The sequence below is a fragment of the Haliotis rufescens genome, unplaced genomic scaffold (assembly GCF_023055435.1).
Source record: "Haliotis rufescens isolate VD_foot unplaced genomic scaffold, xgHalRufe1.0.p SCAF_7, whole genome shotgun sequence".
In the NCBI taxonomy this organism is placed as follows: domain Eukaryota; kingdom Metazoa; phylum Mollusca; class Gastropoda; order Lepetellida; family Haliotidae; genus Haliotis; species Haliotis rufescens.
In genome coordinates, this window is record NW_025964361.1 from 28,633,768 (window position 1) to 28,659,490 (window position 25,723).

Below are 25,723 nucleotides of genomic sequence, written 5' to 3' on the forward strand. Positions count from 1 at the left end.
TGAATAAGAGAGAGACATCTTTTTCAAATCACAAATAAGTTGGTCACAAAGGAACGTTCAACTTCGAGAGAATGAGGACTAGATGACTGGAAAAAGATTTGTTTGAGACTATATTTAATGCTGCCCTCAGCAAAATGCAAGGTATAAGACAACAGGCTGTAAAGTCATTCAAACCTGGGACTGATATTGAGAGCAAAGTCCTACGGCAGTGAGATACGATGACACACTGACACAATTAGGTCACGGAGCCTGAGCAGCCGATCTATGGATCTAGTCTACCCTCAGTCGCTACAAGCATCAGTGAGTAGCATGTCTGGTTCAAAGCTGTTAGAACAGTATTTCAGTTACTGCCTGTCCAGTTCATGTAGAAGGATAGACCAGAAATGCAGGTCTTACATAGTTACCACTTTGGTGAAACCACCAGGTGACCTTGAACATATTCAGGGTGAACCTGAGATTCGAACCAGTGATCCTTGGTTTCTGGCACACCGTAGAGACACAACTCGCACATCGAATTCAGGCAACTTTTTAACAAAACGTTCACAACCAATGAAAACAAAAACAGGTTTACCATGATATCAATTAGTTTATCATGAAAATATATCCTCAAGAATGAAGCAAATCATACAATATTTACAGTAATACACACTGTGGTACATATGGTATACTGGACGTATGATACATAATGTACACTCAATGGGGATGAAAGTTTGGCTGAGACTAGAAAGAAGACATAACCAATGTGCCTGATGCACTACATGGAATCTGTTTAGCAAAGCTATACAACGTCATCCATACAATTTCATCCATCCTGCTCGTCATCGGGCTTCATAACACTTCTAGTGAAACAAATATTACAACAAGTGTTCAGTGATGATGCCTTGCTTCATAACTAAAACAATGTACAATTCAAACACACCTTTGTGAAATGAGGTCAGTTGTAGATGTTTTCAACTGATGTGTTCTGCTTGAGCTGGTTTGTCAAGAAACTTATAATAACACATCTAGTCAAACAACACAAATAGTACAATTTCTGATGGTCTAAATCATAAAATGAGAGTTTTATAAACTATCTGTCTGTCTGCACCTTCGTTTCTCAGAATGGTTGGTTCCCTTTGGATAAAATGTACTACATATTAATAACGTTCCAAGAAATTACTGATCATATTAATAATGGTTACATATTGCGAGAAAAGCAGTTATTCCCAGTGTGTAGTGAGTTCTCTCAATTGCCATGGAAGTTTAGAAGTCAGAGCTATGATGTCCCTGTTAGTCTTCCAACAAAGTAGCAATGTAAGTATGATAAATTGTACCATCAACAGCTTTCAAGTACTATGGTGAAACTTACTGACCCAGTCAGATGCTGCATCAATTTAAACATCCAATCAAATGCCAGCACAAATAGGTACTGCCCTCTGAGCCCTTACAGCATAATTAATAACAGGATTAATATAGAAGATCACAAACTTCAAGGATTTTTCAAGGCTTTCCCCCACCCCAGAAACTAATATCATTACACTTGCTTGTTAATACAGATACACATTCTTTTCTTTAGCTAACAGATCTCAACAATTTGTTTATTTCAAGCTATGCAAAGGTAAATTTATTTTTAGGCTATTAACTTGAGGAATTGGAAGGTAAATTCAAAGAACCATATCCATTTTCAATGCCTTTTCAAAACAGTCCTCAATATTTAAAGCCTATTTATAGTTGTGCTCTGAAAACCCACAATTTCAACTTTGCTAAATATTCAAATCTCAGAAAGTACCATCCCAATCCTTTATTTATAGTAATAGGCTAATCTCTGGAAGACTTTTTTAAAAAACCAAAAACACTTGCATTCAATACAAAACATTCGAACGCCTCTTCAGTAATGTGTACACAATGCAGCCATACTGCTGTTGAAAAGATTTCACACATTTCAACCTAAATGTTCTTTAGAAGCACACAAAAATTAAGGAAGAGAATTTATGAATGACATCTCCTTTATATTGAGGAACACAACGTTTCGGAGTATATACTTACTCCTTCATCAGGTAAAGGAACAAGTAAGTATATACTCCGAAACGTTGGTACTCAAAAAAGAAGTTGACATCCATAAATTCTCTTCCTTAGTGTATCTCTTCTAAATGCCATTCAAAGACTTGACCCAAAAAGCAGTTTAGAGGCTTTGGTCACCACTCACCATGGTAGGGATGAGTGGGGTGGTGAGATTTCTTTTGTTGGAGAACAATTATATATATTTTTCAACTATTTTGTTCCGGTATATTACACTTCTTTTCTAAAAATTCCAGCACACCAAAAACCAAGCCCAACCAACGGGTTACACAGATGCTCCCTAAGTAGCGGGGTCCTATGGGTTGTCATTCATACAAGGCTACAAAATAAATGAGGCTATGAGGCAAACAAGCATTATCAATACTTCACTGATTAGTATACATATCACTACTTCATGGGTTAGCACACACAACCGGTCCAATCCTCCATCACCCACGAAAACACCCATAGGAGATGTAGTGATGATTGTCTATTTCAGCAACGTAATGAACTGAGCCGCTTTTAACTCATGGAAGTCAATTTTCGTGCAAGAAACTTGCAAGTTCGGAGATGGAAACTGAACACACATTGGTCTGAGAACTCTCTGGGTACTGTCCCTGGAACCAGGTCATTGTTGGTTTGTTGTTTAATCGTAGCGAGTATACCGCATAACATTGTCTGAGTTCTCGATGGGTCCCTTTTCACTTGAACCAGGCCATTGCAGGAGGACATCACAGAGCTGTCGTACATGTTCATGAAGGATGGAGGAACAGGGTACACAAACCCGCAAAGTACTGGCGATGACAAACAAGTGAAGTATTACAAAGTATTAAAATGATCTAGATCGGTCTCCCTCGATCAGTGCATACTTTGCCATGTGACCACATAATACTGCACTTTTTCAAGACAGTCTCACATACTACTACAAAGTGTCAGCCTTGCTGTTGATGAAGATGATGTGATGCAATAAGGATGATTATCTCAAGAATCAAATATATCGCTGACTAAATATACTCCACTAAAAAAATACATGTTGATTTTGTATCTACAAGTCTGAAAGAACAGCTGAATCATGTCGACTACAAATAGGAGTGTTATCATGTTATCAGTCAAGACAGGTCCAACTGTTTTAAAACTAAGCATTAATCAGGAATAATTTCTTGTGTCCTGGGCCCGTTCCACAAAGCGATTGTAGTGCTAAGATGATCATAACTCCATACCTTAACATAGGCTTAAGGTCATCGTAGCACTAAGATGATCGTAACTCCCATACCTTAACATAGGCTTAGGATCGTTGTAGCACTAAGATGATCGTAACTCCCATACCTTAACATAGGCTTAGGATCATCGTAGCACTAAGATGATCGTAACTCCCATACCTTAACATAGGCTTAAGGTCATCATAGCACTAAGATGATCGTAACTCCCATACCTTAACATAGGCTTAGGATCGTTGTAGCACTAAGATGATCGTAACTCCAATACCTTAATATAGGCTTAAGGTCATCGCAGCACTAAGATGATCATAACTCCTATACTTTAACATAGACTTAACAACAGTCCTAGCACTATGATCGTCTTGTGGAAAGGAGCCCTGGTTATCCTTCATATAATTTTAAGCACATAAATTAATAATTGCAGTATGACCCATTCAGAATCCAGAATCCTCCCTATAAGGTCAATCATTGGCAGGTGAATATTTTATCACAAATTGGCTTGTTAATCCAGAGATTTGGTTTCAAGATTCAGATACCATTAAAAGTATCTGGATAAACAGAGTTTCACTTTTTAAATGTTTGGATGCTACACCAAAACCCACCTCCACTCAATAGAGAGACTCAAACCTGAAAACGGAGCTAACCCGATCCTTGTAATAACATCCTTAGCAGTGGTATAGAACCTTGGGTAAATAAAGTAACCAAAGACATCAACAATTGTTTGTCTTTGGACCTTTTAGCATCATCACCAAACTTTATCAGGAATATTATCATGATATACCCTGTATAATACAACAATTGGTCTTAGATTCTCCTCCCTACTTCAAGCTGCATCAAGAGCAGACACCAAGAGTTTGACAATAACCCACAGCTCAAGCAGTGTATCCACCAGAACTACTTTTTGAGGAAAACTAACATTATCGTAACTTATTATTCCAAAAGTGGCCTAAGATAGTTAAACAATGATCCATTTGTTCATGTAAATCCATGACTGTGTGTCTTTTCACAACCACTATATAGTTTACATAAAACCAGGTTGCTGTTTCCATGGGAACACGATCTTTTGCAAGGCATTGATTCAAACTCTTATTCAATTATTCATGGACTAAATCTACATGTAAATGACATATTAAATGACATATGTGCCAATCAATATTTAATATATCAACAATACTGACACACAACTAATTGTCAGCCATCATGTATTGAGTCGAACGATAGCATCAACACAAAACACGTCCTGTATAGCAAGCTGATTACACTTCTTGACTCTGTCAAACGGCAAGTGCATTATGTCAATATAACAGGCGATTCACCAACAATTAACCGTTATTGTACTATGCTGTACAATGTACAATAATGTGGACATGTCTATATATACAACAATCACTCCATGACAAAAATATTGTTTGCGTCAGAATATTGTTTACAGTCCTAATTGCAAAAAGCACCTTATAAATAATAAACAGAAAAGGAATGGAAAAGAAAAACAGAATTGGGCCCCGTTCCACACATCTTAACGTTAAGAGGATTGTAACTTGTATACTTTAAGCCATAATAAATAATTAGATTTTCATCCCACCTCTCTACTGAACACCCAGCATCCAGGGTCTGACATAGTGTGGCTGGTACTGCATTTATGTAATGTCAGTATAGATTTACTGTATTAAAAAGGTTTTTTTAGCTTTTTAAATCTTAACTGATTTCATTCCGTGTCGTGTTAACATAAGCAAATATTTGATTGGTTCATCTCAGAGAACAAACCAATCATAGTAGAGGTTCTATTTGTTGAATTCCCTCTACCAAAAGGGTGATATTAGTTTTTTTACAATTGCTTCAAACTTCTAAGTAAAGACAAGAAGAAAAAGAGAGAAAATGAATGTGACAAACATAGGCAAGGGAAGAAGTTTTGGTCCCAGTAAATCTAAGAAAAACAATATTTTATCTTCTCCAGCATGTACATATAAACATTTGTCTGCAACCTTTAAGACAGGTAAGCAGTGTTAGAAACTAACATTTTTAGCGCGCTAAACCTTATAATGAGAACGTATAGCAAAACCCTTAAAAATTGAACATTTCTACTAGTCCTTATGATACCTTAACTATTGGGAAATTTGGCAAGGACTACAGGACCAGTGCTAGTTTCTAACCTGGGTTTAGTAACATGAGTCACTTGCGAGACACAGCCTTCATCTTCTCATGAAAATGTCCTAAGTACAAGTAAAGAAAATCGCAATGTTACTTTCCTACGTTACTTGATGAAATACACCATATACATAGTCCTATCAAACATTAATGAGATGTGAATCACATCCCGACAGTTAATAGAGATAGCTTGAATAATTTGATTAAAAATGAATAATGTAAAACAAAAAGCCTCCTGTCTCACATATGAGAAATGAAGATGAAAATCTAAATTTATTGTGGGCTCAGTTTTGACTTACAAAAGTCTTAGCTCCAGATCATTATTGGGAATGATGCCCTTGTCTGTCACCCCTTTAAACACAATGAATGTCGTTTTCACAAGACCGTTAGAAATAGAAGGGGCTCCGTACAGTTCACTGCTACTACACTCTAATCTGGGAACCCTCTAACAGTTTGATTTGTAACATCAGGGTAATGACAAGAACCTTTCCTTTCATTCTTAATTTCAAACACTGCTAGGTACACACAAAAAGGATAACCATCCTTTCGTCCAAATTCTTGAAAGGTGAAAGGTTACAAAAAGTAGTAATGACAAAAAAGATGCTTAGACTTGTTTTAGTCAATTGAAAAACTTATTACAAACCTGCGATTATTGAAAACAGCAGAAGGGGTGACAGGTATCCATATATCAGTTTGCATTTACAAATACTTCTACATGAACACCACATCACATCCACCTCTGTCCCTTGTTCAATGGCAATGGATTCATCCATCACATGTGAACCGTTTTCTGTCCCCAATTGCTGTGATCACAGCAATTCTTAAGGTTTAATGTTAAGCAGGTAAGGCCAAAAACAAATGATTCAGTCAACAAACTGAAATTGGTTGAGACCTGCAGAGTTTTCACGAGTTGACTAAAGGAAGAAAGAGTTCTTGCAGGTGTTTTTAGCACAAAGGGAAACCTGAGCCACAGTAACATGTAAGATCAAAAATATTATCTTGCGTCAGACTGATATATTATTACTGTGTCATAATGTGAAGTCCAAATTATGATCATGATATCCTACAAAACAGATCCATTTAAAATGACCAATCATCCTACCTTCTTAAATATTAAAAATATACTTACAGGGAAACTGAACTGCCAAAATATGAACATACTCCAGTTGCTGGGCACCTTATTTGATAAGGCAGCCCACACAACAAACGGCTCGGCAGGACTGTCTCCTGTCTGTACTAGCAAAGACAAACACACAGAGAGGTTCCAACTGACATTGTATGCATCATGTTTGCAAAAACTCTTGCTATTACACAAACTAACACTTCTAGACAAAATCAACACCAACTTGAACGTGGGCTGGAACGATTCACAACCTCATTAAAATCAGATCTTATACACGATTCAATACCTCTCTGAGCAGGGAGAAATATTGAAATATCTTCAGCATTCTTTCTGGAGATACAAAATTAACATTAGTCATTCTGAATGCTCTCTCACTCATTCCGAGAATTCAGAAGCCTCTATTCTGATTAGCTGATTAAATCCACCTAGCATGACCTCTTTGCACTTATGGAGGGTTAGTCAAATCGTTATTGAGAGAGTTATTGAAGACTAAAAGATCTGATTTTAACAAGATTGCAATGAAACCAACTTAGTGGCGATACAATACTTGATAAGGTCACGATACAAAAAGTAAAAGGTCATGATACGATCCATGCTACGATACAAACAGAACTCAACTCAATTTGGTTCTACACACAAGGTGGGTTTTGAATCACTGGACAAAACTTGCCAAGACTCTGATTGACAAGAGCCTCATCCCGAGTAAGTGTTTATGGTTAAGCTCTTCTTTTAGCAATATTCCAGCACCAACATGGCGGGGGACACCAGAATTAGGCTAGACACGTTGTACCAATGTGGGGAATCAAACCCTGAGCTACAGCGAGACCAAAACACACTTTAACCACAAGACTACCCACTGCCCCTCAGCCCCCATTGAGATAACAGGTTCAATACTCTGAAAAACAATATATTTATTCATTTTCATTATTGCATACCAGTTCACCTGACTCTATAAGCATAATACTTGTATGTTGTACTTTGTACAGATATACACAACCTTATCGTGGCACTAAATATCGCAATGCACCTTCACGAATCGTTCCAACCCTAACAAGTAGATCCTTCCGTGAGTGCCGGGATGGAGAGTCCGGTGTAGGCAGAGGCCGGGTTGGTCAGTCATTCATTCAGTCAGTTGATGCTGCTGCCGCCATGACAGGCAGAGACCCTATATTTTGATGGCAGCATCCAACTTGTCAGGAACACACACAATCAGTCCGTCTTCTTCTCCTTCTTGTCTTTACTGTCCTCGTTGACCTCGTCCTCCGTGTCTGTGTACTCGGTGGGCAGTTCCCCAGGCTTCAAGAGCTTACCAATATACACATACTTTTCTGAAACAGACGAATGTTTGATACGTCAAAGAGATATTTGTTCAATGTGAAAATTTCAAAGTTAAGGTGTCTTGGATCCTTGAGATCTTCTGCTATAGCGTTTTAAAGTCAAGTCTTAATACCATATTCGACGTAATAAGCGCCCAGGGCACTCTAAAAATAAGAAATAGGGGGCTCTTATTAGAATATAATTTTGGTGAAAGAGTCGAAAGATCTTAAATTTTATGGTTTCTGCTGACAGCCTGAAATGATACAAAAGAAAAGTTTGTGCGTATTATACACGACAGATATATTTTTCCAGAATTTAATTGCCCGTAATTAAGGGTGCATATAACACATGAGTGCGTATTATACACGAATAAATGTACACGAATTGTGTACATTGATCAGTTGGAAGGGTGCTAATTGGGATTGTTCACTAGCCAATATATTGCAAAATATCGCCGTGGGCGCTTATTAGAGCGGGGCGCTTATTACGTCAAATACGGTAAGTCTTTTATTTTTATGTTAAATACATGCCATTCATCCTAAGGTTTGTAAGTTCATTCGTTCTTTCGTGCGTGCGTGGGTGCGAGCAAGCCTGAAGTAATCATGGTTAAACAGGTCTTAGATTTTTACCACTTAACCACATAAACATGGGTTTGGTGCTGCTGACCAACTTAGTAACATAATCATGGCAGATATTTGATTTAAAGACACAATCATATCTTTCTGGCACTCCTAAGGCTCAACGCTGTACAGCAAAGAGTGGTACCTTGGCCAAGTGGAACATCTAGAAATTGTGGAAATGACTTTGGTTCTAAAATAACATTATCTAACTACCGGTAACTAGATGAAACATAACTAGTGTGCAATATGCAGAAATAGTAATGTCCGTTTCACGGACCTGTTGTCATGTTTCCAATACTTGGCTCCCAGGTAAAAAAAACGAACTTAGAGGGACGCATCAGTATGCTAAGCAATGTGTACACTATAAAATGTGCCAACCCTATTTTTTAACAAAAATGAACAAACGAAAAAAAGAAGGGTCTAATTTTATTTTCATTTTGCTCGAGAGAAAAATCCACAAACCATTGAAAACCAAAAAGGCCTTGTTGCAACACAGCATGACTGCCTGACATTCAGCATGTTCAGTCAGTGAACTAGGACAGGAATTAGAATACCAAATAACTCCATTTTCCTACACCATATACACACTGAACACCATTGAGTGAAATAAGTGTACCAGTTGCAGTGTGCAGTCATTTGCACAACATATGCATACACACTCACAGCATAACAAAGGGACAACACACAGAACCCTATTACATCAACTTAGGCTGTGTTGTCAGTTTTCGAGTTTAAGGAAAGCTGGATATATACTAAAGGGGGAATACTTCATAGAATCCTGAAATCTAGACTAGTGGCATTTAAACATATTTTGACATCTGCATTTGGTAAGAAATATGCCATAAGTCATAGCTCTAATAAGTTGCATATTTGCATAAAATATGCTAAATATATCACCCTTTTATCAAACGATATATAAATATCACGAGACATTAAAAAACACAGCAGCATAGCAACACTGCATACTAACCCCATGTAGACTGTAACCATATTAGTTTACAGATGTATACTTAAATACTGCTGTGAATAATGCGCAACCTCTGTGTCTTGCTTACATAGACATGTCAGGGATTAATCTAAGATGTGCCCTTGGTAGGCAACTTGGGAAAAAATATATATTTTGTTCAAAATTGGGATTTTTTTAAAGTTCATATTTCTGTATTTTTAGAGGTATTTTAACATTGTATTGTAGCATTATGTTTCTTCCTTTTTAATTCTGTTATCAATCAGTGGAATACAAGCATCAGTTATAACAATATTTACATGAAATAGGAACTTCACATTTGGGAATTTTTACTGCCAATTGCTGAAGACTTAGCCCAAATATCGGCCTCGGAGTAGGTCTAGATAAACCCTGCTTTTGTATCGATGTCATGAGCAGCACATTAAGAGATGTACATTAGAACTAGCATTTGAACTAGAAATCATTTCCTGTAGAGTTTAGTGTCATATGGATATTACAAGCAACGCTTACTAGACCGAACAGAATTTTACTAGTCTTGGGCTTCAGACGAGTGGCTAAAGTCGCAGACTGCGCAATGGGACATCAAATTAATGAACAGGCCCGTGACTTGATAAATATAACACATCAGGACACCTGACGCCCCACTTTATTATTAACAGTCATGTCCCGGAGAGCATGGAGGTGATTCTGATGAAGCAACAGCTTGTCGAACATGTCAAAAGGCAATATATTACAATACATCAGTTACCCAGCCATGCTGAACTGTAATTGTTCTTTATTGAAAATAGCCACATTATTCCAAATTATTTGCACCTTCATTTCATAGCTTTATGGGGAAAACAATTTCTTTGACAGTGCTACAATTAACTATGACAGTATCATGTGATTCTCGATTGATTGAAATGTATCATCTGTTAGCATATTCAGAGTGGGATTTAGATATACAAAAAATACACCAGGACAACCTACAGTAAACTACGGTTATAACGAACTCAAAGGGACCACTAATTTTAGTTCGTTATAACCGTAGTTCGTTATAAGCATATATTCAGCATATATACATCAAATGGCCGGGACTAAAAAATAAGTTTGTTATATCCGTCAGTTCGTTATAAGCGTGTTCATTATAAACATAGTTTACTGTATTATTGAAAAATGCAACCTAATATTAACGTCTACATGCACCTGTGCATGTACAAAACTTCTATACTGTGTCTGACTAACCCTTACTTGTCCACGTAACATTGATCTTGAACACACTCAATAGCGGTAAGCTTTATTTACCATACAACATCACTAATCTCTGGGTTACTTGTAATTCATTCATCAACGATTGGCGATTTTACTTGTTCAGACTACCTTATGCATGTATGTTTCAACTTTGATACAGTAATGGGACCAGGGAGCAACTTGGTTTTGTCTGGTGAAATAACTCTTCATGTCTCAACATGTACCTGGTGCAATCAGATTCCTTTGATCAAGCCAGCCTGATACTAGATCAATGTTCCCACTGGCTTTTGAAACTGCCAGTCCTTGTGGACTGGCAACTCTAAAAATTACAAGTCACCCCTAATTTTGGCCAGTCTCAACTTTCAACAAATAAAGAAACATATGCAAATTATTTGGTTTTAATTCCTTCAACTTCACGTTCAGTGCAAAGATGTCATCTCTGAAATAACTTAGTTAGATCTATACGGCAATCACAAAAACTTCAGTCACAATTTTCTCTTTGTTTTTTAATATTTCGAGACAGATGTCACTACAAATGGATATTTAACCTAGAAATAGACAAGGGGAAACCCTGATGGTAACAGACAAGTTGACTTTGTTCGAAAAAAGTACTTATATGAATATCACCGATGTTTTGTTCAACAACAAAGATTTATAAGGTACGTTATTTGCCTGTCCACAGGGACTGGCAGTCACATGAAATACCGGTCCAAGCCTAATTTTACTGGTAAAAAACTGGTAATTACCGGTTAACATGAACAGTGTAGATGTGACTGATCACATTACAATTAACATTGATGAAACCACTAACATCATTCTGTTCATGCTCGATGGTAGGATAGATATTTTGCAATAAAACTTTTCAATACTATTCAACAATAGCACAATCAGGGCAGGTGAATAGAGAGAGGCACATTTGCTTTGACTATGCAGTCATATAAAAGGTTTTGCCATCTTTCAAATTAAGCATGAAAGACAACAGGTCCCTGATATATAAGACAATACAGAGCATAACCAGGAAAACCTAGAAATCTCCGTCAAGGATCTGTACCCTTTGTGATCAGCCTCCCTAAGTTGGAAGTGTAAGCCACAAAATCCAGAGACTCTAAAGAAACAGGCCCAACATTGATGTCATCTTCAAGAGAAGTAACAGCATTCAGAACACCAATAATACCACAGGAAAACCACCATCCAGCCAACAGCAAGAACCATCAGGAGCAGTGTACCACATTCCGTGTAATTGTGGCCCCTCGAAACCCAAATCAAAGAACATCAAAGCTCAGTCTCCAAAGTTGACAGAAAGTCAGCTCTATCAGACCATACCCATGATACCCCAGCCACAGCATCCAGTGGGACGAAATCAAGGCCCCTACAACCAGCCTCAAAGACTTTTACCTCAGAAAACTCCAACATCAAAAGGCTCTAACCATCAATCAACCTTGATCAAGGCTATTACAGACTACCTGTGTACCATCAATTCATCAAAGACCCCAATCTATCATAGATTCATAATCCTTTTGTTTCTACCACTGGCTTCACCTGTTAAGATGTTTCCCTTATATCACCCCTTATGTGTACACAGGCTTCACCACTCCAGTGTAACTACATCACAATCAGGAAGCCAAAGTGCTATTTACAAAGTGGTCACATGTAATAAATGTTATATTTGGGATAACACTTTCTTAGTAAAGTACAGATTCTAATACATTTTGTAGTTGAGTCCCGTCCAGGATTCGAACACACACTGCCAGAGTGAGGCACCTCATCGCCAGCACACGAAGTCAGTGATCTGACCCACTAAGCCACCGAGGCTTCCACGAAATGAAAATTCAACAACTGGTAGTTTAGATTACATTAGGGCTGTTACAATTCACTCGCCTATTCGGTGAATCGAACCGTATCCATTTATGTATTGAATTTGTTATTCATGGCCACTAGAATCGAATATTTATGAATATGCAATCATGTGCATTTACATACTCTGTACCTAAAAAGATCAATGAGAACATATATGCATAGATTTCTTCAAAGACAATGCTCTTAAAATATTTACTTTGACAGAATTGTGGTCCCTGGTCATTGTCCCATTTGAGCAGATACTAGTACCTGCATATAAAGTGAAGTATATAAATATTGAATATATCAATAATTAACAAACCATGTTAAATAATTTATGTTGTTATTGTTTCGCTGAATATAACAAGTAATACATCAACTGCTGACTTGTTATTGTATTCGAGAATTAATATTCTTATTTGTTACCCTATATTCATGATACGAATCGTATTCGCCTCATGGTATATATTCGTTGCAGCCCTAGATTACATACCTAAATAAGTATTAAAATCTGTACGGTACTAAGTAAGTGAAATCCCCAAAATAACATTTGCTACATCCCAATCTACACTGTCTCATACCTGTATATATGCTTGTCAACCATATTCTGTACATTCTTCACAAACTTTGAACTTGACAAATTTGAAATTGAGATATTCTGAATAATTTGATTTTCTTTCTCATGCAAAAACAACTTAACCCCATTGTCATAACTGGTGTGTTATGATTTATATCTGACCAATATATTAATTCTCTGCATAAATAGTTTTCATTTCTGTCAAGAACAATCCAGCCATGTTATCCTTTCTGCACATTTTTATTCCACATTGGCTGCCGTGGTCTGTTTGTGATAGTTTTCTGAAACAAGCTTATGGAATTTATGAGTAATGGTATATGGGTAATTGAATAAAAAGTACATGAATTTCTATTTTTTTAAAACAACTGATAAACATGTTATACTTGGTTTACTGGTTCTTAAAATTCCTGAGAGGTTGTTAGTTGCTCAGACTTAGTTCTATTTAAACACTGAACTGGGTGACATTTGTTAGAAGGTGAGGTGAGGTGAAATTGGGTTTAACGTCACGTTCAAGATTATTACACTTATAGAGCGACGTGCATGCACGTGCGTGTGTGTCTGCTTGTACGAGTCCGGACTGATGCCAATTTATAGTGCTAGCCCACTGAGATACCATGATGCAGTTTAAATGAATACCCCACTCAGATACAGTATACTGACTCTGAGCCGACCAGTCCTTGTTTTAGCCCCTTAATGCCTAGCGCCAGACAGGGAAACAACAGGTACCATCTTTTAATGTCTTTTGGTATGATGCGGCCAGGGGTCGAACCCTGGACCTTCCGCTCTCGGGGCAAACGCTCTACCTCTAGACCACGGAGGCAGTCATTTGTTAGAAGAAGACCGTGCCTACGTGTTGGTTCATCACAAGCAGAAAGCAGCATGACCTAGCTCCGTCCTGAGTAGGCTACTGTGCTACCATGCTTATCAATCCAATATGTCAGGGAGGTAATAACATAATTGTTAAAGTGAGTGAGTGAGTATGGTTGTATGTGCGTTAAGCAATATTCCAGCAACATCACGGCAGGGGACAAAAGAAATGGGCTTCACACATTGTACCTATGTGGGGAATCGAACCCGAGTCATTTGCGTGACAAGCAAACACTTTAACCACTAGACAACCCCGTGGTGTAAGATGTGAAACAGGGAATGAATTGAACCAATAATGTTTATATTGTTTTAAATATGCTTTTTTGATAAACAATTTTGAATTTTAGGGAAATAAATCATTGTTAATTTAATATGACAAACAAAAGGTTTGTGTTTCTTTTTATCTTGTTATGTTATCTTATTTCAGTTTGCTTGAACATGTAAAAGCAATAATTTGTTATGTTTTGAACAAATCTCAATCCCATTGTGTTGTAACACATCATGACAATGTTTCACATTCCTTGACTTTGTGTTTTCTCAGAAAATAGAAAAGTAACAATCTTAAACATGTAAAACATTAGAATTAGTAATTTTATTGCTAAGAGCAAATCTCAATTCAAAATGATGCTGAACATTTTAGTATTCTATATTCTTACAGCTCTCACTTATATTTTTACCATATCAGAAAAAAATATTATTTTGTTCAAAATTGGTACTTCATTAATGTTTTTTTTTCTTCATTTCAGAGATATTTTAACTTTTAATATTATCTTTGCATTTGGTGCAATAATGTCAATTAAACTGAAAATCCCTTTCTCTTTTTTATCCTATTATCAGTGAAATACAAGTCATGAGTGAGTGAGTGAGTTTGGTATTACGTCGCTTTTAGCAATATTCCAGCAATATCGCAGCAGGGGACACTAGAAAAGGGCCTCAAACATTGTACCCATGTCGGGAATCGAACCCGGCACAAGTCACTGAATCAAGCCATCTGAATCAAGCCATCACACCATAGCACATTATAACCATATTATATGAATTGGGAAATTTTCAATTTGAATTTGGAGAATATTTACTGATTTGCTGCAGATATGAGTGTATGAGTGAGTGAGTCAAAATTTAACGTTGCATCAGCATTATTTCAGCTATATAGTGACACAAACAAGTGCTGCAGATTTGAATATCGGCCTCTGAGCAGGTCTAGAAACATCCAGGATCATATTTATTGCAATTCACAATGACATCAATGCATCGTCATATCACATTTCCATGATAACAAAAACAGAAATTGTAATTAAATTCCTACCAGCTTGAAGATGATTAGTTTCTGAGAATGGAAGAATTGAATTGATCATTGTTGATAAACTATTTCAATAATATTGAAAAAAAAAAAAATTCAACCTTGATCACATCATCTTTCTTCATCATAATCATGGTGACAAGACACAATAACAAATAAGCATAAGGGTCACAACGATTTTTTTTAAATTGCTGAATAATAATTGCCATGACAATGTGATGCTGTACCTGTAAACTGCATCTCCCATTCACGGACTGAGTCCATCTGCATGCTGTTGAGATCGCTGAGATCATCGTAGTCGTCCCTAAGTGCCTCCTCTCCTAGGGAAAATGTTGCTAGGGCCCGAGATGCATCACGGCCCGCAAAGATTCCATAGGGACCTCCTGAAAACAACACAACTCCTTTCAGAACATGATAATAACATGCTATACTGCCATTAACAGTCAAACTGAACTTTGCACTACTTCACAGATTGCACAATCAGAGCTCGATATAAGCTGCATATTTGCGTAAAATATGCATTAAATAAACTTGAAATATGCAGACAAATCAAATCCTAGCGCATTGAATACGCAACAAAAACTATAAATACCCTATTGAAATATAATTAAAGCGCATATTATAACTAGTAGATAAAACGATTGCATATATTACTACTGTTTGATAAAAGGATTGAGTATCAGCCAATTGCAAAATTCACTTACCGACAGTTACATTTGGAAAAGATTCTGCGACAAACATACTGGCAGATACCAATTGAAAAGTTTATGTACATGTTGTATCTTAACAGTTGCTGCTTGGTGATTGAAAAAAACCTCCTTTCTTCCAATGCTAGGTTTTGCAAACAAAAATGGCTTCCCAAAGAGGGAATTGCACACAGACGCAGGCGGGATACTACGATTCACATAGTTTTAAATGATTTTCAGGGATTATTATGAAACAGGATTAAAGTTCAAATACCCAAAAGCCAAGAAACAAGTGGGTAAAAAAAATTTGAATACCCTCTAAAAATTGTGGTGGCCAATCAAAATCAAATCCTTGGGTAAAATACCCAAATAACCAAAAGCTTATCTAGAGCTCTGCGACAATTTTAAAATGAAGCAAGCAAGACTCTGATGACACAGCCAAGGTGGTATGCATAATTGCTGCAACCGTGAAACCTGTCACAATTCGAGCTTGGTTAATTAAACCAGTGATCTTATTAACATATGCATCAGTTTTGATAAGTTGATGATAAATATGCCTACAGTTGCAGTTAACTCATCCATCAAAAGTTGCTACATAAGCATTATTTCAATGAAACAGTCATGACTTCATGACGAGTGAGTGAGTATGATTTTACGCCGCTTTTAACAATATTCCAGCAATATCACGCTGGGGGACACCAGAAATGGGCTTCACACATTGTACCCATGTCAGGAATCAAACCCAGGTCTTCGGCGTGACGATCGAACGCTTTAACCACAAGGCTACCTGACCTGCCCCATGACTTCATGATAATGATAGTTACTGTTACATGATCCTTGGGTCCTTGAGGATAGATAGGACTTGAATCGAGGTTTATACAAGTCCCGTTAGTCTGACATTGTTGGTTGCATATGATTATGTCGGATTAACAAGTATGTCGGATAAATGAAATTAGGTATTATCAACGTTCGTGATCGAAAATTGGACAACTACACGATAGATAATGATTCAAACATGTTGTAATAAAAAAGGGAAAAAGGAAATATTCATTTTGTTGAGTTACATTGTTAGTGGAATATGTTTTCTAATCATGCAACCTCTAAAGTTTAACACAAAACTACTGTTACGAACTGTAGGACTGATTCAAAATACTTTTTAAAGAATAGTCTGGAATGGAAGTCGCCAATTTGAAACTAGTGCTGCAATGCTTAAGAAAGCTGCTTTCTTAGTGGCTAATGTCGACTTCCTGTTAGTAATTTCATTGGTTGGTCAAAGTTTGCGAAAGGTCGTTCTGACATGACCTGTAATGGGATGTCCTCAGCGGAAGTGAGAACTTGTATCCCATTTTAATGAGATTGAGGTAATCTAGGCATGTGATGAATTCTGTTTTGTTTATCTAAAGCAGTAATTGTTTATTGTTAAGCAAGTTTATCGCTGCAGCAGTTGAAATATGCAGCTACTCGCCAACACATCTCGCATCAAAACTCGGGGCTGTGTACTCGCGGGCAGATGACCATGTAGTACGCTGATCACTGTGTCGGATTAACAAGTCTGATTAATGAGTGATTTCAGCAAATTGTTGGAAATTAGGTGTGTCGGAGTTGGAGCATGAGACTGTCGGATAAACAGGTCTAAATAGCACTGATTTAATCGGTTCCCATCATTTGTGTCGGATAAAGCCCATTGTCGGATTAACGAGACTTGACTGTTTATTTTCAATGAAGATGTTCTGACCATGTACCTATGGCACTATATCACGTACATACCCCTTTATCATCAGAGGTATTGCTAGAGAGAACGGTTGCTTTGTGAAACAACAAGGGCCTGTTGCCATGTCTCTGTACATGATGTGGCAGACCTCAAGACAATTTATAGTTTAGGCTTTTTTGTTGGAGATGTAATTTGTCATCATGATTATGAATTGCCTGACTGAATTAGAAAGCTTTGGTAAAGAGAGTGAAGATACAGCTACCAATGGACACACTGATGACTAACATGAACATTTAACATTCCCAGCATGCTCAGGGCACGACAAACTGAATATTGTGATCAAATATAGTGACATCATTAGGAATGTTAAGGAAAGGGACAGTGAAACTTGCATGGATACTGATGTGGATAAATCATTCACCATGTGTATCTATACCCAACCTGGAACAAAAGGAACAAAGCTCACGAGTCATGACAAATTGTGAGAGGAGTGCCTTCCCTTGTCACTTCCAAACATGTTTTTGTGCATTAAATTTATCAAAATCGCTATTATTTAGATGAAGTTTAATAAGTATAATAATACGGAGACCGTACGGATGATCATGATGATTATCAGTTCATTGCATGCTTCCCTCATATGCTATCATCACAGGACGTTTCTATGTTTAATGCTGATAATATCATAGTCACAAGAGAGAACGTTTTGAGTTAAAGATAAGGATGGCAAAGTGCAGGTGTGCAATGAAATAACCGCATCAAAAAGAACTTGGAAATTTTACAATAAAGTGTTTATTTAATTATTACATATATACTGATACTATCTCACACTACGCATTTCTTCCTTCTTCTTTCGATCCAATGAGGAAACATGCTTGAAAAAAGTTCCAGCTTCTAAAAAAACTAATCACCTAAACACATCCGAGCATCACCAAGGTCACCACCAAAATAGGTCACACACTACCGGTAAATTCCAGTGCATAGGCACCTACACGACCTGATCACGTGATTACCCCTGCCACATCATTCTCTTTCTTAGAGCTAACAGGCTGCTAGAGGAGCAGTGATGCGAGATGGTCCGGGGGGGATATAGCGTGTGGGAGGGGATAAATATATATAAATAAACTTACCGTATTCAACGTAATAAACGCCCAGGGAGCTCTCAAAATTAGAAATAGGGGGCTCTTATTAAAATAATATTTTGGTGAAAAAAAAACAGAGTTGAAAGATCGTAAATTTCGTTGTTTATGCTGACAGCCTGAAATGTTTATATACGACAGATATATTTTTCCAGGATTTAATTGCCCATAATTAAGGATGCATATAACACACGAATGCGTATTATACACGAATAAATAAGTCTTACATTGATCAATCAGAAGGGGTGCTAATTGAAATTGTTCACTACCCAATATAATTAGCAAATACCGCCGCAGGCGCTTATTAGAGTGGGGCGCTTATTACGTCGAATACGGTATTGTAAAATTTCCAATTCTTAAACTTATCTCACACTATGCATTTATCCCACCGTTGGATGCAGATACCTTTGTCTGTAACAGGCTACAACCATAGACATACACAAAGAAGCTGGTGCTTAACAGTGAGATAAATAAAATAATCTATAACACTGCCTAGTGTCGTAAAGACAATAACTCGTAAGTGGGAATATAGACCATGACAGGTGACATGATCCCAATACGTTAGTTGGAAATAACAGCATGAAATCGGGCATAACATGCGTAACATGTTTTCATGTATGATATTGTTACTTTGAGAACAATATGCAGAGCTGTTCGTGGTACCAATCACAAGTCTCTATACTCTGAATCAAAGTTTACAATCCAAAAGACGGCAATCCAAACAATTAAAATTTTACAAAATGGTAAACAAGTTGGCCCCTAAATATCTATGTAATCTTGTTCCTCACAGTTAACTACTATAAATCATTTTTACCTGATACAGTGCAAATGTGGAATGATTAAGATTCAGTAAAATAAATACTGTATACGATTTCACTGAAAGTATCACACCTGAACATCTTAGAACATTGGACTACGGTACACTTTTCTGTGCAAATTAGCCACTTGCGCCTCAGGTTTGGATGCAGTCATTTAAATACACACATATATCAAAGACATATCCCTCAGTCTCCTACATGCTGTTGTGGATACCATTTTGAGGAGGTGAGGTGAAAACTGAAATGAGGTTTAACGTCCCGTCCAAGATTATTGCACTTATATAGCGACGTGCATACATATGTGTGTGTCTGCTTGTACTAGTCCGGACTGATGCCGATTTTATAATGTGTGTGTGGATGCTTGTACTAGTCCGGACTGATGCCAATTTATAGTGTGTGTGTGGATGCTTGTACTAGTCCGGACTGATGCCAACTTATAGTGCTAGCCAACTGAGATACCATGCCGCAGTTTGACATGAATACTTCACTCGGACACAGTATACCGACTCCCAGACGACCAGTCCTTGGTTTAGCCCTTTAATGCCGAGCGTCAGACAAGGTAACAACAGGTACCATCTTTTAACGTCTTTTGATATGACGCGGCTGGGGATCGAACCCCTGACCTTCCACTCTCCAGGCGGACGCTCTACCACTAGACCACAGAGACGGTCACCATGTTGAGGACCCGACATTTACTCCTTTTCATGTACTAACTATTGCAATCTTCATCAAATACGCCAGCCAACTAGACAAATGCTAGTGAAACTTGATCTGGGCCAGTAATTGTATATCTATACTGGACCAGCTGGCTATTGAAATAATACGGTGTACCAATTGCTTTAAGTCAGGTTAAAACTCACTCAATCTTTTATTCAGTCAACAAAAGCCATACGTCAACTTTTCTCATGAAATACATGAGATAACGGTTTGGCGGCCATCTTGAACAGGGAGTAACTGGAAGTGTTACACGCGAGTCACTTTGAGTAACTCGACACAGTCCTTATATAATTATTTACAAATTACCCCAATTTCAAGTCGCAATTACGCCCAATAAACGATGTGTTCATGGGTCAAATATGTTACCATTTCGATCTTCGTCCATTTATCTCTAGAAATGTTTCATTTATAAAACTTGAAAAAGTCGATAAATATATAGAAAAAATATTTTTTGAAACCACCATCGGACACATTTGCCGTCAAGCACATATCGAGTGTATGAAGACAAAGACAAAAGTCTGTTTGGTTTGATCATATAAGATCTGTGGCTCAGAAAGATCGAGAAGACTACGGCAGCAAATGAAAACAAGAGTTTGCCACTAAACATGCTAAAGTTCGCCCCTGTTACAGAATTTATGACATAATTAAATCTAAACAAACCCTAACCCTCACAGAACCTAAGTCCATCTTGTTGTCATGGAAACGTAAAAAATAAAAATTCCTAAATTTCTAAATAGCAAAAGGCACCAGTTAAGCATGTACCTGACAGACCTGCAAAGTTTGATGAAAAAATATTGAACAGTTTATGAGTTATTCTCCGGAAACGAACCCTACCCTCACAGAACCTAAGTCTATCTTGTGGCCATGGAAACGTAAAAAAAAAAAAATCTAAAATTTCTAAATAGCAAAAGGCATCAGTTCAGCATATCCTTGACAGACCTGCAGAGTTTCATGACGGACGTGACGTACGGACGAAGCCTGTTTCTATATCCCCCGCCACCTTTGTTTTCAAATTATTTAATTATTGTCCGTGACTGAATGAATTTTGTAAATAAGCCTTCAAATAGTATATAACTGAATTAAAGTAGCTATATTATATTACTGTCAATACCCGCGACAGTTCACCTGGTTAACTTTCTAGTTTGTAGAGCAGAGATTTACTGAGTTATGTCAACACGTGAAGACAAGTGTTAAAATTTGTTTTATGGTTGATATGAATAAAATGACTTTAACTATATTGACAAGTGTTTGCTCTCTTAAATTGCTGAATTTCTGTTAGACTTGTAACTTAATATCTGGGCCAGTAGTTTAAATTTCTTACTGGACCAGTGGGATAGTGTGTAGATAAGACATTTGTCAAACCCTGTTCATAATTATATGTACTACTACATAAAAGGATATAACTTGGATTCAGTATAAAATGGAAATGCAAAAGCATATACTGTTATCAAATTTGCTATTGTACAATCTGTTCAAAAATTAAATATGTGTCTACTTTACAATAATAATACTTTTATGTACGCATTAAAATCTGGTACATTGAGGTATATGTCTACAAGCGTGTCTGTCTGTCTGTATATATTGACATGTGTATTGTGTAATACTATGTATATGCGCATGTGTATGTATGTATATTTATAAGTATGTCCACAGGGTTGGAACTTAACACTAGCCCAGGATTACAAATTCCTTCAGGCTAGTTCAAATTTGCCATTGTTTTAACACTGAGGGCATTTAATCTTTACCAGGGCTAGTAAAGTTTTAGAGTTTAGTTCTAGCCCTGGCATAAGTGTATGTGCATGGATGCACTGGTTTGGTTATGTGTTGGTATATGTATGTGTGTATTTATTTATTATTAATGTATGACATGTATATTTGTGATTTGTGATACTTGCAAACAGTAGTATCAGTTATCTAAATTTATTATCTTACGTACATTTGGCTCTTATTAATTGTTACATGACCTTGTACTTTTGTAGGAAAAGGTGTTTAAATAGGCTTTGACAGACACCCCCCCCCCCCCCCCAACTTCCAACTTCCACCCCCATTCCCATACCATTCCTTCTTGTTGGAAATAAATATATTTCTAAATTACATGAATGACCGCATAGCTGCGAAGAACAATTATATGACTTATAATTGATCCAGACAATAGGGTGCACCTGCTTGATATCTCTGTTGACGCATCATCAAAGCTATGAAACCACCCAAGGGATTGAAGCATGCTAAGACGAGAAGAGGATCGATGGACAATATCCACAAGCGGATCTTCGAACCAATACCAGACAGCACATGCCAAAAGCAGCGGTGTCACAGAGATAGTGGAAAGCGAAGACCGTATCTGACTTCCGCACCCTTCAATAATGGCGGAGAGGGTGCAGTTGCTGTGCAAGGATATGGTAGAGGCGACAGCTTGAGCCTCGTGAGGATTGGATGTGACAGGAGGAGACAATCCAACTAAAGTGTAGGCTGTAGGATGATTGAGGGAAGCCAAAATGAGATCACAGTAAGCGAAACTTCCATTGTGGCCACCGTAGAAAGCTGGATGAAGAGGCTCTTCCGGGACAATTCGACGGAAGAAAACACCATGCGAACGTCCAATGTAGCTGGCGGTTCCAAGGTAGACATGGACCCGGCCGCTTTAGGGATGGACTGTTGATCCAGCCGAGTAAAAACTTTGTCAGTAAGAAAACTATCTGAGACACGGTCATAGGCCACCGATAGTGCAGGCAGGGCAGGTTCTGGAGGTAGCTTCAGTGTTACAGGGGAGGGGACGGTCAGCTTGGTTGTGTTCTTAGTTTTCTTAGCAGAAGAGTTGTGCGTCTCCGGGTCCTTTGATTTTGAACACCCGTGAATCTCTCTTCTATGGCACTTGTGTAAATACAAATCATCCGTCAGTTGAGCACGGCACTCACAACATAATTTCATTCTTGGTTCTATTTTGTTTTTTTAACGAGAGGGTCAAATGGTAGCCTCAACAATATTGTTTCACTTCAATCAAAACCAGTTTTGTCAACATAGTTTGCTGAATGAAACCAGCATTTAACTTGGATAACAGATTTCCCCCACATATCAGTGTGAGGGGCATCCTGGGGTCCTACAGTGATTTTGCTGGACGTTTTCCGGATTTTATCAATTTTTGAAAGGACATTCTCTTTATATCATTACCAAATTACAAAGATTAGCAGCAAGATATATATGGTCACTAACAGTATCATAGCATATAGCACTATGACCCTGTTAGTGACCGTATATATATCTTGCTGCTAATATGTGGATCACAAGCCCCTATGGATCAGTCAGTGTCCCAGAAAATGTGAAACCTTGTCATATAACATTAGGATTCCGGGTCCCCCTAAATTTTTAATACTTAACATTGGCGCAATGACCCATTGACTTTCATGCATAGTTTCGAACATTGCACATGGACACCTTCATGTAACATGCATATGCATGGGTAGACCCCTTGTTCATATCAAACTAGTCCCACAGCTAATTTCAGACTATTGAGACATGTACATGATGTAAAATAAATAGACTTGGGAGGAAACAAATGGTCCCTCTATATTTTAACATGTCTCTCTATATTTGTACTAGTCTTAGACTACGGATTAGGGGGCATGGTTATCGCTGTGTATGGAGCTCTTTTTGAGAGACATTTTACCTCTCTAAGTTGCAAGTCACTGACAAATATATTTAAAAAATGCTATGACTTGCTAGAAGTCAGTTTGAGAACATTGCAACTCCCATCACAACATCTGAAAGGTTTTACAGATGTGGAGCCATAATTGGAGCCATAAAAAAGACTCTTGCATCCACTAGCATGTTTGTCATTACCATGTTAGAATGATTACTATGATTTAGGACATCATGTAATTATTTCGAAAGGTGAATCTGTTATTAACATCTCCGTGATCATTAATATTTCCGAAAAATCAATGATATCAAGAATAACATCAGTAAATTAATATATCTCACTATAATCCGTCTGGCGTAATATTTTTTCTACGCCTCAATCATTGTACGTGCTGATAAATAGCACAATGATCTACAAGTGTCAAACAAACAATGTAAGAGATGGCGAAGGGTAACAATGATATTTTGCAATAATATTATACTGTACCTGGGCCATAAAATCGTTTTCCTCGAGTGACATCAAACACTTTGCAATTAACAGCGATCAGGATACGTCCATCCTTTGCTTTTCCATCATATTCTCGCAACTGCTCGTGTGTGAAATCTTGCTTTTTCAGGGGTGGAAGTTCAGGTTCCCGAGGCGTCGGTGGGTCATGCTTCCTTCTGCTTGACCAAATTTTGTAAACAAGAAATGAACAAACGCCTACTAAAGCCAGATTCAACGGACTTCCAAATAATTCAGACAAAAATTTGGATAAAAATCCGCTTCCCGCTTCCGAATTTCCTGAGTCCGCCATATTTGTTTAAATTCTGACGTGTTTCATAAAGGTCAAGGTCTCGCGTGCACTTGCCTGATTGAGGGATCTATGGTTCCGAGTGCTAACTGATAGAATATCGTTGAAACGAGCGCTTTCAATTCAATGGAAGCTCTTTCTATGTTTTGATATTTGAAATAAATCGTCTGAGTTCCATATAATATGCTGATGTGCCCGAAGAGCGGTATACCAGCGATATGTCGCATTCGGACACCGTACAGCAAGAAATACTCCCTCCGAGGGTAATAAAGAATATAGACTTGCTGGGGGCGTTACAGAAACTATTCATGATCACAGCGAGAGGGATATTATGTGTATGTGTTTCATGAGACAATTAATTCTAAATTGCAATTTTATTCAAATGTAATTGATATGCTCCATCGAGGAACACAATATATCCTTCTTGGTAAAATAGGAATTACCCGTGTGTGTTTAATCCTGCAAAAATTCTACATTTTTATACCCAGATCTACATTATATTAATTTGCCATTACGGGAAATTTTCCCCATATCTATCATGTCCTGTACAATACTTATTGTTGATTTTAATAAACTGATTTTAATTTGATTTTTTTTTTTTTTTTTTTTTTTTTTTTGCGTCGGTCGATTTCAAAAGGATATGTTGTTTCATGTAGATCTATAATGCCTTGTTGTCAAGCCCGGGCACAGCTGTTTGGTTAAGGAAGGGTGAAGTTTGTAAGTTACCATACGGGTGCTAGATGAATGCTTTTTAACATAACCAGTTAAATAAATGTCTTATAGTATTCTTTTCTTTTCTTTTCTTTAAAAAAAAGTGTCATTGTGCACCTCTGCTGTTTGTGACAAAATACAAAGAGTGAGTGAATTAAAGAAATGGAAACGCAGAGAGTATATTGCTCAGAAATTGAGTGTCTTTGTTTTTCCATGGGACAGTGGCCATGACCCTCGGCGATCTCCATCATATGTGGGCGGTAGGGTGGCCTAGTGGATAA

At 37.5% G+C, this 25,723-nt stretch overlaps 1 protein-coding gene across 2 annotated transcripts; it reads right to left on the reverse strand.

The window, feature by feature from the left end:
• Nucleotides 1–566: 566 nt before the first annotated feature.
• On the reverse strand, nt 567–24,993 carry LOC124146971 (membrane-associated progesterone receptor component 1-like). 2 transcript variants are annotated; one of them, XR_007218919.1, is made up of 4 exons: nt 24,425–24,993; nt 15,461–15,616; nt 3,417–7,850; nt 567–3,310 (listed from the first exon to the last, which is right to left on the reverse strand). XR_007218919.1 is itself a non-coding variant. In XM_046517557.2 (3 exons), the coding sequence occupies exons 1-3, from the start codon at nt 24,732–24,734 to the stop codon at nt 7,732–7,734; spliced, it is 585 nt and encodes a 194-aa protein (XP_046373513.1). In that variant the 5' UTR covers nt 24,735–24,993; the 3' UTR covers nt 3,399–7,731. The 2 variants fall into 2 exon arrangements, 1 of the variants encoding a protein (XP_046373513.1); XM_046517557.2 differs by lacking the exon at nt 567–3,310 and having other exon boundaries at nt 3,399–7,850.
• Between the last annotated feature and the right edge of the window lie 730 nt (nt 24,994–25,723).

What these genes read in the sequence shown, in the direction of transcription:
- LOC124146971 (XM_046517557.2), bottom strand. Translation starts at nt 24,734, where the DNA reads ATGGCGGACTCAGGAAATTCGGAAGCGGGAAGCGGATTTTTATCCAAA. An exon ending in AAAACGATTTTATGGCCCAG is followed by an intron (nt 15,617 to 24,424) that starts GTACAGTATAAT and finishes TGTTGTTTTCAG; the next exon opens with GAGGTCCCTATGGAATCTTT. An exon ending in ATGGGAGATGCAGTTTACAG is followed by an intron (nt 7,851 to 15,460) that starts GTACAGCATCAC and finishes CGTCTGTTTCAG; the next exon opens with AAAAGTATGTGTATATTGGT.